This window comes from Thalassophryne amazonica, chromosome 12 (assembly GCF_902500255.1).
Source record: "Thalassophryne amazonica chromosome 12, fThaAma1.1, whole genome shotgun sequence".
NCBI lineage: Eukaryota > Metazoa > Chordata > Actinopteri > Batrachoidiformes > Batrachoididae > Thalassophryne > Thalassophryne amazonica.
The window spans coordinates 93,897,252-93,911,706 of NC_047114.1; the positions used below are offsets into that span (position 1 = coordinate 93,897,252).

At 40.4% G+C, this 14,455-nt stretch overlaps 2 protein-coding genes across 2 annotated transcripts in view; one reads left to right on the plus strand and one right to left on the minus strand.

The window, feature by feature from the left end:
- The window catches only part of sharpin (SHANK-associated RH domain interacting protein), a 30,139-nt gene extending 25,893 nt beyond the window's left edge, over positions 1-4,246 (minus strand). The window contains exon 1 of the mRNA XM_034183504.1: positions 3,808-4,246. Within this exon, the coding sequence (XP_034039395.1) occupies positions 3,808-4,089 (282 nt within the window). The 5' untranslated portion in view covers positions 4,090-4,246. The remainder of the gene's footprint in view (positions 1-3,807) is intronic.
- A 901-nt stretch (positions 4,247-5,147) lies between these two features.
- On the plus strand, positions 5,148-14,442 carry LOC117521522 (alanine aminotransferase 2-like). Its single transcript, XM_034182841.1, has 11 exons — positions 5,148-5,301; positions 5,392-5,481; positions 5,561-5,669; positions 10,239-10,372; positions 10,451-10,694; positions 10,791-10,870; positions 10,962-11,098; positions 11,309-11,483; positions 12,598-12,750; positions 12,832-12,944; positions 14,329-14,442. Exons 1-11 carry the CDS (start codon positions 5,197-5,199, stop codon positions 14,417-14,419), a joined length of 1,431 nt encoding a protein of 476 aa, XP_034038732.1. The 5' UTR covers positions 5,148-5,196; the 3' UTR covers positions 14,420-14,442.
- Positions 14,443-14,455: the final 13 nt, after the last annotated feature.

Consider the following 14,455-nt stretch of genomic DNA (forward strand, 5'->3'; position numbering starts at 1 on the left):
CCCACAGACCTGCTCCAAAGACCTACAACATGATCTTGCTGCAGCTAGTGTCTCTGTGCATTGTTCAACTATACAGCACACTTTGCACAAGGAGATGCTGTATGATGCTGAAATGCAGAGGAAGCCTTTTCTGTGCACACACCACAAACAGAGTCACTTGAGGTATGCTAAAGCACATTTGGACAAGCCAGCCTCATTTTGGAATAAGGTGCTGTGGACTGATGAAACTAAAACTGAGTTATTTCGGCATAACAAGGGGCGGTATGCATGGCTGAAAAAGAACACAGCATTCCATGAAAAACACTTGCTACCTACAGTAAAATCTGGAGGTGGTTCCATCATGCTGTGGGGCTGTGTGGCCAGTGCAGGTACTGGGAATCTTGTTAAAGTTGAGGGTCACATGGATTCCAGTCAATATCAGCAGATTCTTGAGAACAATGTTCATGAATCAGTGACAAAGGTGAAGTTGCACCGGGGCTGGATCTTTCAACAAGATGACGACCCTAAACACTGCTCAAAATCTACTAAGGCATTCATGCAGAGGAACAAGTATGTTCTGGAATGGCCATCTCAGTCCCCAGAATATCCCCTGAATATTATTGAAAATCTGTGGTGTGATTTTAAGCGGACTGTCCATGCTCAGAAACCAACAAACCTGAGATGTTTTGTAAAGAAGAATGGTCCAAAATACCTTCAACCAGAATCCAGACTTTCATTGGAAGCTATCAGAAGCATTTAGAGGCTGTTATTTCTGCAGGAGGATCTACTAAATATTGATGTATTTTTTTTTTTCCTGTTGGGGTGCCCAAGTTTATGCACCTGCCTAATTTTGTTTAAAGAATCATTGCACACTTTCTGTAAATCCTATAAACTTCATTTCACCTCTCAAATATCACTGCGTTTGTCTGCTATATGATATATTTAACTGAAATTTCTGATCCAAACAACCAATGATTTATAAAAGGAATTACTTGACAGGATGATATTGCTGTGCCATAAGCCAAGCTAATTACAAGGTCGGGCTACGGACACAACCAAATCAAAGTATTTTGTGTTGAAGTCAAGTTTAAAATGCCTGGTCTACATTAAGGTGTTATGGGGAAGTATTTTGGAGTTATTCATGTGTTTGTAATTCATACTACATCCACATTTTTAAATCACATATCATGTTTGTTTGGAACAGAAATACTTAGCTGATTTATACATTGTTAATGTTCACTACATGTGGCCTTGAGGTTTCTATGGCAGAACCAGTTTGCAACTTTACTGTTACTGACTAGCAGCAGCATGTTTGTGTTTAAATATTACTGAAAGTAAGCTAAGCATAAAAATGTCAATAATGAGGGTGTATGATATGTTTGCTATTTAAATTTGTACAATTAAGAATCGATTTTTTTTAAGGATCAGGCGGGCTGTGATTTAAGCTGACTCGGATTTCAATGAAACATAGCTCAAAGATGGAACCTACCAAGAAACGAACTTTCTCAAACTTTTTCGACTGAAAACCAGTGACCTTGCCAGGGGTCATCAAAGTTCAAGGCAAAAATACGCAAAAACTGATATTTTATTAAATTCTCATCTTCATGTGGTGTAACATTCAGCGCCATCAAGTCCCCAAGCCAGTTTAACTATCAAATGACATAGGGAGGCAAAGTTTTTCATATTACATACATATTAGGTTGTGGGATCGATGGCACTGAATATAGGGGGTGCTCAAAGTCTGGTCATTTTGCAAAATTGGCTGTATTTAAAGGCCCATATCCCTCTGCACCATCAAGACCCCAACCAGATTTCAATGTTATTAACAAATATCAGCCCTACTCTATCAAATGAAACTGAAAAAACATTGGGGTCTTGATGGCGCTGGCCACCACACGGCGCCAAAATACTCGACTTGCCCAATTCTGAGGAAGTTTAGCGCCATCACGAAGCTTCACAGCATTTTTTGTTCTTCATTAACTTTAAAGGACGAGAAATAAAGACATAACTCTTTGTGAAATACAAACATTTGCAGTATTACCTTCAAGAATTTGTTTTTATGACTAAAACATTTTGCTAGAAAGATAATTGTGTTGATTGCCAGGTCACGTAATGAATATTTTCTATGTAAACCAAATAGAATGTTCTTTCTTGTTATTATGGAGAAATTGATGAATTTGGGGAATGAAAATGAAAATCTTCCCAGAAGACACTGTTCTATGGTTTCAACGTCTTCATCACAGAATGAGCAACTGTTCTGCTCAAAACCAAATCGGCATCTTAAGAATTCAGCAGGATATATTATTTAGAATTTTAAAATGAACTTCCTTCGCCTTTGGTGCAACAGCATACTTAAAAAATTTGATCTTAAGTTGTCAGCTTCCTTTTTTGAGAAGAAACGTTGAATTGAATTTCTGTTTGTTGAGAATGAATAGAGTTCTTTAACAAAGGTTTGCCGTATTGTAACGTTAGATAATTTAAAGTTGCTAATATTATGTCCATTAACAGTGAAGGAAGGATTGGATTATTGTTATTTTGTACAAGAATGCTGGACATTGTAATTATTGCTTGTGGAATTGCTTGGATTATATTACTGCATTGCTTCCTGTTATTAATATTCAATTTGGAGAAAAATTCTGCAAAGGATAAAATATTATCAGAGTTACCTAAAAGATGCATTACAGACCACATTCCTTCAGCTAGCCAGTTTTGGTTAAAAAAAAAATATATATATATATTTTTAAGTAACACATACCTGCAATTCCACAATGGAGTGTTATGAGGGCTGAAGTTATGATTGAAAATCATTTTCCAGTAAAGTAAAAGTTGTTTATGAAAGGCAGACAGAGTAATAGCAATTTTTCCAAGATCAAAATGACACCTGAGGAGAAGGTTGATGCCACGTAATCTCATGAAGATGTGCTTTGGGATGTGGAATCATTGGCTGTTCTCATCTCTTAAGAAGGACCTGAGACAATTAATTTTAATGGTGCCATTAATACACTATATCAACGGCCTTAAGGCCTCCCTCTTCATGTCCTCTAACCATCGTTCTTTTTCTGATGTAGTGCATTTTCCTCTTCCAGATAAAACTGAAGTTTGCTTGGTTTATAGATTTTATTGCATTTTTAGAGAGTGACAATGAATAAGATGGGTAAATGAATTTTGATAGACTATCGGTTTTATTAAGTAAGATTTGCCCAATAATGGAGATGGCTCTTTAAGACCACAAATTTAAATAAGACTTACATTTATCTAAAGCAATACAAATGTTAAGGTGATCTAAGGTACTAGTGTCCCCAGCAATGTTTATAACCAAGTATTTAACGGTTGATTTAACAGGGACACTATGAATAATTGTTAAAGGAGAATTATGAATTGGTAATAATTCACATTTTTTTTAAGGTTTAAATTTAGTCCAAATGCCTCAGAAAAGAAATTAACAGTGTTAAGGAGTATCGGTCAGCTAGCTGGTTGTCAGTTTTTTTTTTTTTTTTTTTGGGGGGGGGGGGGGGGAATATCATTAACTGATCAAAATCTGTGTTTTACTGATTTTTGGAATGAGGCTGTAACAACAAAACATGGGAAAACTGAAGTGCTGTGAATACTTTCCGGATTCACCGTAATGTAACAGTAGTAGCGATCTAAAGTCAAGATCAAAGATAAAAACCAGGATCAAAGAACAAAGGTCAAGATCTGCGTCAGTTTTTGACAGCAGGAAGAATCAGGGGAAGTTCTTGACCCTGAACACAGAGCCGCAGGACGTGTGTCTGTTTGTGCAAAAATTAAATGAACATAAAAATATAAATACATGAATCAAAGTCTCACCACGCTGCGGCTGCCGCTGGTGTCTCTGAGCGCCAGCCGGAACTCTCCGGCCCGGTTCGGGTCCATGCTGAGCTGTAAGCGCAGAGCCTCGCTGCCCGCTCCGGGGAGGCACAGGGGTCGGATCCCAGAATGACATACCGAAACCCGGACTGACATCAGAACGGTGCTGCAGCACACCGCCGCAGCAGGTGCCGGTACCGGCGCGCCGCAGTGGGCCGGGTTCGGGCCCGCGGCGGCAGCCAGCGAGGCCGGAGGAGCCCAGCCGCCCGAGCTGAGAGCCATGACGCTGCCTGCGGCCTCGGTGCGCTTATAAAGTCCAGCTGTGTTCGAACGCAGAGGGTTCGATCACCGAAAAGCCGCAGTTTGGGTCCATATCGAAAACACGGAACCAGAGATCAACAACACAGGAAGCTCCACCAGTGCGTCGCTTATTTACGTCCGTGCAGAAACAACAGACCTCAGAGCAGAGCGGCGCAATAATAATAATAATAATAATAATTATTATGATATTACAGAGTATCGATAGACAAATTTCATCTGTAAATGTTTCGTTGCACTATGTTTTATTTTATTATTTGTAAATAATATACAATAAGCCCCTTATGTTCTTTTATTTTCATGTATGCAGCTATTTCAAGATTTGATACAGTAATATATATATATATATATATATATATATATATATTTATATATATATATATATATATATAAATACAGAGCATCTGGAAAGCTTTTCCATATTTTCTTATGTTACAGCCTTATTCCAGAATGGAGTAAATTAATTTTGGAATAATGAGAATGAATTCTTGCTCCATCTGGTTTTTTTAAAGTTATCAAACTTCACATATACTAAAAAGAGATGTTTTGTGGATCATGTTTTCCTTGACCTTTGACCAAACGACTTCAAAATCTAACCACCTCTCGATGTCCGTCCAGCCATTTTTGATTTATTTTGTCCACAGACACAGACTTGCCATTAAAACATTATGCAGGGTTATGAAACCTCTTAACGACAAACCACCAACATTTAATCATCTTTGATGACCCAAAAACCATTTTCAACTTGTTTCTACTCATTTGTGACATGTTTTGTAGAGTGGAAGGTTTAAAAACTTTGTGTGTGTTTTTTTTTCTTTCTTTTTTTTAGATTTCCACTGCAAAACATAATTTCAGGAGTCAGACTGCTGACACATTAACCAGCGGTCAGTTGTTAATGTTACCTTGTTGTTAATGTGTGCAGAATAAAAGACACTCATTCAAAGAGTGTCTAACTTGTCGAACTTGTTGAACTTGAACGTGTTGAACTTCTGTCCTCTGCAGGTGTTAATAAGTCAGCAGATTAACAGAGTTCACGTTTAATTCGACTCATAGCAGCAGTGACGGAGAAAGATGTCCATCCTGCAGGAGTCCAGTCCAAACATGAAAAACACAGCATCATCAAAGCCCACCGTCCCAAGGAGACAAAAGGACGAGACAGGAGAAGATGTCAGACAGGTAAAGCACACGGACGCCGAGGGCCTGTTTCTGAATCAGGAGCTGTGACATTCTCACGCCGTGAATCTGACGTCTCCTGTCCCTCTGTAGGAAACCAGACAACCTGACAAAGATGTGATAAATCTTTTCTGGGGTGACCCACACAAAGCAGGCTTGAAACCTCTGACGTTTGTCCGACAGGTAAATCTGCTTGGCCTTCAAAGTCCACACAGGATCCAAAGTACCACTCGTTTGCCTAAAAACTGCACATATTGCTCAGGTTCTGGCAGTGTGTGTTTATCCGGAGCTTATGAACAGCGACAAACTGCCGGTGGATGTCAAACACAGAGCTCAGGAGCAGCTGGAGGAATGTGTGGGAGGGAGCGTCGGTAAGATCTGAAAAAGTGACAGAATAAAGCGACTCATACCGAGTAACAGTTCTCACTTTCAGGTATTTCTGTGAAGACTCAAAGATTCAAGTTTCCTCTACTATCACTTTCTGGTAGTTTTTGTATTTTTTTTAATCAACAGTGTTTGATTGCCTGTTTTTCCCCATAGATAAAAAGGGGGAAAAAGATACAAGACACACACGTTTATATATATATATATATATATATATATATATATATATATATATATATATATATATACACTCAACAAAAATATAAACACAACACTTTTGGTTTTGCTCCCATTTTGTATGAGATGAACTCAAAGATCTAAAACTTTTTCCACATACACAATATCACCATTTCCCTCAAATATTGTTCACAAACCAGTCTAAATCTGTGATAGTGAGCACTTCTCCTTTGCTGAGATAATCCATCCCACCTCACAGGTGTGCCATATCAAGATGCTGATTAGACACCATGATTAGTGCACAGGTGTGCCTTAGACTGCCCACAATAAAAGGCCACTCTGAAAGGTGCAGTTTTGTTTTATTGGGGGGGGATAACAGTCAGTATCTGGTGTGACCACCATTTGCCTCATGCAGTGCAACACATCTCCTTCGCATAGAGTTGATCAGGTTGTCAATTGTGGAATGTTGGTCCACTCCTCTTCAGTGGCTGTGCGAAGTTGCTGGATATTGGCAGGAACTGGTACACGTTGTCATATACGCCGGTCCAGAGCATCCCAAACATGCTCAATGGGTGACATGTCCGGTGAGTATGCCGGCCATGCAAGAACTGGGACATTTTCAGCTTCCAAGAATTGTGTACAGATCCTTGCAACATGGAGCTGTGAATTATCCTGCTGCAACATGAGGTGATGTTCTTGGATGTATGGCACAACAATGGGCCTCAGGATCTCGTCACGGTATCTCTGTGCATTCAAAATGCTATCAATAAAATGCACCTGTGTTCTTCGTCCATAACAGACGCCTGCCCATACCATAACCCCACCGCCACCATGGGCCACTCGATCCACAACATTGACATCAGAAAACCGCTCACCTACATGACGCCACACATGCTGTCTGCCATCTGCCCTGTGAACCGGGATTCAGCCGTGAAGAGAACACCTCTCCAACGTGCCAAATGTGAGCATTTGCCCACTCAAGTCGGTTACGACGACGAACTGGAGTCAGGTCGAGACCCCGATGAGGACGACGAGCATGCAGATGAGCTTCCCTGAGACGGTTTCTGACAGTTTGTGCAGAAATTCTTTGGTTATGCAAACCGATTGTTTCAGCAGCTGTCCGAGTGGCTGGTCTCAGACGATCTTGGAGGTGAACATGCTGGATGTGGAGGTCCTGGGCTGGTGTGGTTACACGTGGTCTGCTGTTGTGAGGCTGGTTGGATGTACTGCCAAATTCTCTGAAACGCCTTTGGAGACGGCTTATGGTAGAGAAATGAACATTCAATACACGAGCAACAGCTCTGGTTGACATTCCTGCTGTCAGCATGCCAATTGTACGCTCCCTCAAATCTTGCGACATCTGTGGCATTGTGCTGTGTGATAAAACTGCACCTTTCAGAGTGGCCTTTTATTGTGGGCAGTCTAAGGCACACCTGTGCACTAATCATGGTGTCTAATCAGCATCTTGATATGGCACACCTGTGAGGTGGGATGGATTATCTCAGCAAAGGAGAAGTGCTCACTATCACAGATTACTATCTCTACTTTTAAGATTAGGCTTAAAACTTTCCTTTTCGCTAAGGCTTATAGTTAGGGCTGGATCAGGTGACCCTGGACTATCCCTTGGTTATGCTGCTTTAGACGTAGACTGTGGGGGGGTTCCCATGATGCACTGTTTCTTTCTCTTTTTGCTCTGTATGCATCACTCCGCATTTAATCATTAGTGATCGATCTCTGCTCCCCTCCACAGCATGTCTTTTTCCTGGTTCTTTCCCTCAGCCCCAACCAGTCTCAGCAGAAGACTGCCCCTCCCTGAGCCTGGTTCTGCTGGAGGTTTCTTCCTGTTAAAAGGGAGTTTTTCCTTCCCACTGTAGCCAAGTGCTTGCTCACAGGGGGTCGTTTTGACTGTTGGGGTTTTTCATAATTATTGTATGGCCTTGCCTTACAATATAAAGCGCCTTGGGGCAACTGTTTGTTGTGATTTGGCGCTATATAAAAAAAAAGTTGATTGATTGATTTAGACTGGTTTGTGAACAATATTTGAGGGAAATGGTGATTTTGTGTATGTGGAAAAAGTTTTAGATCTTTGAGTTCATCTCATACAAAATGGGAGCAAAACCAAAAGTGTTGCGTTTATATTTTTGTTGAGTGTATATATATACACACACACACGCACATACCGTTAACTCGCACATGCATAAATTGCGATCAGCTTTACTCACGGTCAATTTGTGGACCCTGAAAACTTAGACTACTGTATAATATTTTGTATTTTTTTGGGGGGGGGGGGGGGGGTGAACTTCATTAACTCATGGTATCAGATAATTCGCAGTCTGATTTTGTGGATCCCAACTTGTGCAAGTTAAGGTGACAAAACAACTTAGAATCCAGCCTCAGTGAACCACGGCCTACACAAAAGTGTATGAACTTGCATCATTTTTTATTGAACTTGGAGCAACTTTAACTTTTGACCCCTGTACAAACTGAAACTGACCTTTGTCACCATTTTTGCTGTTTTTACCCCATAACTCCAGAACATTCAGTCATAGATAGTCCAAACTATACCTTTTTGGAATCATTATGACCAGACAAATAAAGCAGTATAGTTTTCAACATAATGGAAGCATTTTTACATTTTGACCTCTGTGTAATTCTTCATTGACACCCAGCTGGGTACAGCTACCACCCTGGGATGGTTATCATACATTTTTGTGTAGGCCATGGTACACTGAGGCTGGATTGTAAGAGTCATTTCATCGCCTTACATGGCACAGATTAGGTCAACACTGATGACTGGCTCATAGACTGTTATAGGGTGACACTAAAGCTGCCTCAAGAAGAGACAGTTGCTGCTGCTACTACTACTGTTAAGGAAAAAGAAGAGAATAGATAAGGATGACAACATAAAAGTATAGCACACTTGCTGGTGATGATGCAGCACAGAAGTGTCTCTCCCCTTGATTACTACTACTACTACTAAAGTGCTCAATAGCCTATCACTTCCGTATGTCTAAGTATAATATATGTGTGCCAAGTTTGGCTCAATTCCGAGGTGCCATTTGTGACGAGAGGGACACACACACACACACACACACACACACACACAGTGGTTTCTTAGTAGATAGATACATAGGTGATTCTTTAACTACGGGCACTATTGGCCTTGTAAATGTAATTTCCACCACACCATTGCCTTACAATATAAAGCGCCTTGGGACAACTGTTTGTTGTGATTTGGCGCTATATACATGTGCTCTGATGTCACTGTTTATCTCCATAGAAACTACCCAAACAATCTTTCATACAAACTGTTTAAAGGGACATTACAGTGTTGTGGTGGAAATTACGGCAATAGTGTGGGACAACTACATTTTGTTTAAAAAAATCACAACAGTTGTATGACATTGAATACCCCAATTATGTTTTGATTATTTTACTGATATTTTATTCAGAGATATTTTAAAACATTAGAAAAAAATATTTCTTTACCATTCATTTTTATCATTGAAGATCAAAAGTCTGGGTGTGGGACAAGCACAAAACGGCAATATTTGCATATAATGATGCTGAAAAAAGGTGAAAAAGTCATCATAGACTACTAGAACAAATTTCTTAACACACTTTCATTGTAAAGATAACTATAAAAGTGTGAAATTTCCCCTTTTTTTTGTTTTTCATACAATATGATCAAAGGACATAATAAGTGCCCGTAGTCTAAGAATCACCCACATATGCAAATAGAACCGTAACAAACTAGATATTGTCCACCATGTTTTGTGCAAATCAGTGTGAATTTTCTTTTTGACCTTTTACCCCTATGACCTTGACCCCTTTGGTCAATATGACCTTGCTTGGGTAATTCTAGTACCCACCTCCATGTGTGGTGCAAACTGAAGTAAAAAAACTTCAATGTGACCTTTCAAGTCAATCACATTGACCCCAATGACCTTGGGCACATTTGACCTTGTTAAATAAACAAACGTGATTTGTCTTTTTTGAGTAGCAATACTGCTCCACTGTGCAAGCCAAGTCAACTTTGGGAGCATGCGGCGGTGCCGCACTTCACCGCTTCCATGACACCACAGAACTGCTCTGGGTCCTGGGTGGCGACTCACCAAGGCAGAAAACTGGTCTATCCCCACATCTCTAAAATAACCATTTATTTTCCACAGCCAGGTAAAAAGCCTTTTAATTATGTGCCTAATTATTCTAGTCCAAGTCTATAACTAGTAGAATTGCCTTCAATTCTGAGATAAGTGAAAAGGTTTTCCAGGGGGCAAAAGTGGACCCAAGTACTGCGACACTATGACACTCCACTGTGCCTGTGCAAATAATCATCTTTGTAAAATGTTTCTATTTAATGTGATTTTATTTTTCAGGTTCATATTTTGATGCAACTGGAATATCACAAGTAACACGCAGTATCTCAGAGTTCATATCGCGACGGGATGGTGGCGTTGTGTCTCACCCTGAAAACATCTTTTCCACTGCAGGCTCAGAGATGTCACTCAAAGTAACATTCAACATACAGTCTGGATGTCTACTAATTAGTCCAAGCATCGTCTCACAAATGTTTCTCTGTGGTTTTTAGAGCATTCTCAGTGTCTTGGTGAACTGTGAGAAATCACTAAGAACTGGGGTACTATTTCCGGTACCCGGCTTTGATACTGCTGTTTGGACCACAGAGTTACTCGGGGGAGTCGTCGTGCCATATTACCTCAACGAGGATCAGGGCTGGGAGCTGGAGGTCCAGGAACTACATCGGGCACTGGAATCTGCTAAGGGAGTCTGTGACCCCGTCGCCCTGTATGTTGTCAATCCTGGAAACCCAACAGGTAGTTTCACACCTGGTTGGAGTCTGCGATATTCCCGCAGAAACAACAAATGTGCACCATGTGTGTTTTTTTTAAAAATTTTTTTAATGCATATAGGTCACATTCAAACCAGGACATCAATTGAAGAGGTGATCCGTTTCGCCTTTGACAAGAAACTCTTTCTTCTGGTTGATGAGGTGGGCTTCTTGTTTGCATGGATGGGTATAGATTTGTACGTGTAATCACCGTTTACAGTTTATACCATTATGACCTTCTTGCTGCTCATAGGTTTATCAGGACTGTGTTTCTGAGGAAAACTGCCATTTTGTCTCTTACAAGAGAGTTCTGACTGAGATGGGACCCCCATTTTCAGAGACGGTGGAGCTTGCGTCCTTCCACTCAATATCCAAAGGTCTCTTGGGCGAGTAAGTTCTTTGTCCTGAAGGAAATTACTTTGCCGGGGTATACAAACAGTAAACGATGGTTAGTTAAATGACAATTACAGAAAGTGTTAGTGTCTGTGTTTTCTGATTGTCTCAATAATTCAAACATTGAGATTTCACGTAAAGTCAAAGCTGCATCTTCAACCAAGCCAAGAGACTAATGAGGGTACTGAAACCTTCCTGTGTCACCAGGTGTGGGCTACGTAGTGGATATGTGGAGCTGGTAAATCTGGACCCTGCTGTCATGAAACACATCAAAACAATGTTCTCAGCAGATTGCGGACCACCTGTGACGGGTCAGATTGCCTTTGATCTAATGTTGAACCCTCCAATACCAGAGGATCCCTCATATGACCTTTATAACGAGGTGACAGCAACAGTAGCCATCCTACAATTTGTATATTAGATAATGTTTTGTCATTTAATTACAAGTATTTCCTTCTGAATTTCTAATTAGTAGTAATTACTATAAAGTTCCTGAGGCCCACTGGAGCCAGTACATATCCCCAGATTCCACAGTGTGAAGAGAACATGTATAAACCCCCACCTGACAGGATGCCAGTCTGTTGCAGGTTACTTCCCCAGCCATAAAAATACCCACTGACAGCTGGGTAGACTGGGACAATGCAGATGAAGTATCATCTTCAAGGACAAGTTTTACACTAGATTATGGATGGGGTCAAGATCACCTATACTGAGTCAGAGTCAAGACCTAGACTTTAAAGGGCAGAGTCCGAGTCAAGATTAAGACTGAGTTTTGCAGAGATCCGCATTTTTTTTTTTTTTTTTTTTACACGTTTCACACTAGATGCCCTTCCAGATCTTATGACACGACTCCAGATCTATAAGGAAAATGAGGCACAAGTGGTCTTGACCCTGGAACCTTCTAGCTGGGAAGCAAGCATGCAGAAAAGTGCCACTTGGAAGAGACTATTCAAGCACTCTTTGAAACTGATGAGTGACAGGGTGAGTGTTGTAGTCCTCGACCTGAAGGAGCAAACTCGGGAAGCTTCTGTGAACAAAATTTTGTGGGTGAATATTCATATTGTGAGAACCAAAGACAGTGAGGTGGACTCAAAATCTGATGAGGCAAATTAAAAAGGTCTAACAAGTTTATCTGAATGTGATGCCGCATCCGTAGATGTGGCACAGGAGGAAGTGAAGCCACCAGTGTCCGGGGATGGCTCTAGATTCAGGTGAAACGAGTGGGGATGATGTGGTTGGGTGTGATGAAGGCACGTTTATACTAGGCGGCGTCCTGGAGTATGCCAAGTATTACAATAGTAAAAGTACAACCATATCCATTAATGTAATTTGATTTTTGGGTGTGTCAAGCTTTGTGGCCAGATTCAGCCCTCTGGCCTCAAGTTAAGAGATAAGATCTACTACATTGTAAAGCGATTAAAAACACGTGCTTTTGTGCAATAAAGAAAATAACCATTTTTCATTGTTTATTCAACAATCTGAGACGACTTTTGCAGGAAACCCAACAAATTAAGACCACGTTGGTTCGTAATGCGAAGCGGGCTGCTGAGGTTCTCAACAACTTACCAGGTGTCAGCTGCCAACCCCCCAAGGGAGCCTATGTGTTTCCAAGACTGTATCTCCCACCCAAAGCCATCCAAAAAGCCAAGGTTATCAGTCATATGGGTCAAGTCTAGAACAAAAAGCCCTAATTTTTTAAAAATCTATGTATTTGATCTGCATGTTTTTAGGAAGTGGGAACATCTCCAGATGTGTTCTACTGTGACAAACTCTTAGAGGAGGCCAGAATTTCTGTTCGTCCTGGTTGTACCTTTGGACAGAAGGAGGGAACGTACCACATCAGGTATGTTAATGGTCTTTTCTGTATTTTTGGCTTGAGCTCTGTGATCCCTTGATTGGAAATTTGATTTCATCTGACATCACACTGCTACAGTTGCTACATTACTGATTTTACGCTAGCTGCTAATGGTGACAAACATCGGGTCCATGACATATCGCAGTCTACTAGCGTGTTGCCCATGGGGATCCACGGGCTCTAGATTGGGTAGTGTTTCTAAAATAGGTAGCTAATATTTTTCACAGGTGGTAATAAATTATGCAAAGTTCCTATGAACCTTTTTATTTCTGGTTAATTATGCAATTTCTTTAAATGTTAATTTATTGTCTTATGTATTTATAAACTGATTAGGTTCTCATCATATTCACAATGTTATCATCATTATTTTAACTTCTATTTTGTCTTCATTTTTAAATGGATTACAATGGAAATAAGCATTTTCACTTTCTTGTGTCATCCATCTATTTTAACATATTTACAATTATATTATGTACTTACATTGAATCTATTAAATAAAATCATGCACACACGCTTTTGATATGCTGCCAGAATGTAAATATCAATGTCCATTGTTGTTAGCTAATATTTGTATTTTCTCCAAAAATATTAGTCCTGTCAATGTTCCGTTTTGGTGACGTTCATCTTTGACCCAAAACAAACATACTAAACAGCAAATGTTGGCTCTCCCCAGTTTCTCCGTGATTGAACCCATAAACACGCACACAGAGGACACCTGGTTGTTATAATATAGCTAGCCTCCCAATGGAATAGAGCACCAAAATGTGACTATGTATCCATGAAATTGCCAGAGATGGTTCCACGCTATCTTTTCAAAATAGCTGTTCCTTCATTCATTCCTAGTAAAAGAGCAAAAGTCAGGTGATATTTAAAGAAATGAGAACTTACCCTTTAAAGCTACAGTATGTAGGATTTAGTATCATGTAGTGGTGAGGTGGTAGATTACATTCTGTCATCACCAGTCAGTTTCAGTTGCCTTCATGTTTTCACTTCTTTGGTGATGGGGCTTTCATGCACTCTTTCCGTCGCTTGTGATAATCATCCTCCAGTGCAAAAAACAAAAACAAGGGTTTGCATGTTAAGCTGCACGAGCAACCAGTAGAGGGCGTACAGAGGAGCGACCACAGATTACTCATTTTTGTTTTGCATCCAACCATGTTTCAAAAGACAAACATTAAATGTCCCTTTTGGGCTCCTGTTTGAACATGGTGGTCTCCATGAGGGGGCGCCCTCCCATGTAGCCACAAAGAACTTGTTCTAAGGTTACAGATGGTGATGAGTGCTCCATAATCATGCCTGGTAGATTCTACACTGCAGCTTTAATGGAGCTGTAAATAGGTGGTAATTTCCACAGCTGAGTTTCTGTTTGCAGAATCTTCATCAAGACTTCTGAGGACATGATGGAGGAGCTCCTGAAGAGACTGACCAGCTTTCACGCACGATTCATGAGAGATTTCTCTTAAAGAGTTCCATCTCTTCTTCTGCCTCCCCGCTGATGT

Coding starts and splice junctions, on each gene's coding strand:
- LOC117521522 (XM_034182841.1), top strand. CDS start 5,197: ATGTCCATCCTGCAGGAGTCCAGTCCAAACATGAAAAACACAGCATCA. Junction 5,302..5,391: donor CAGGAGAAGATGTCAGACAG/GTAAAGCACACG, acceptor GTCCCTCTGTAG/GAAACCAGACAACCTGACAA. Junction 12,945..14,328: donor GAGGGAACGTACCACATCAG/GTATGTTAATGG, acceptor TTCTGTTTGCAG/AATCTTCATCAAGACTTCTG.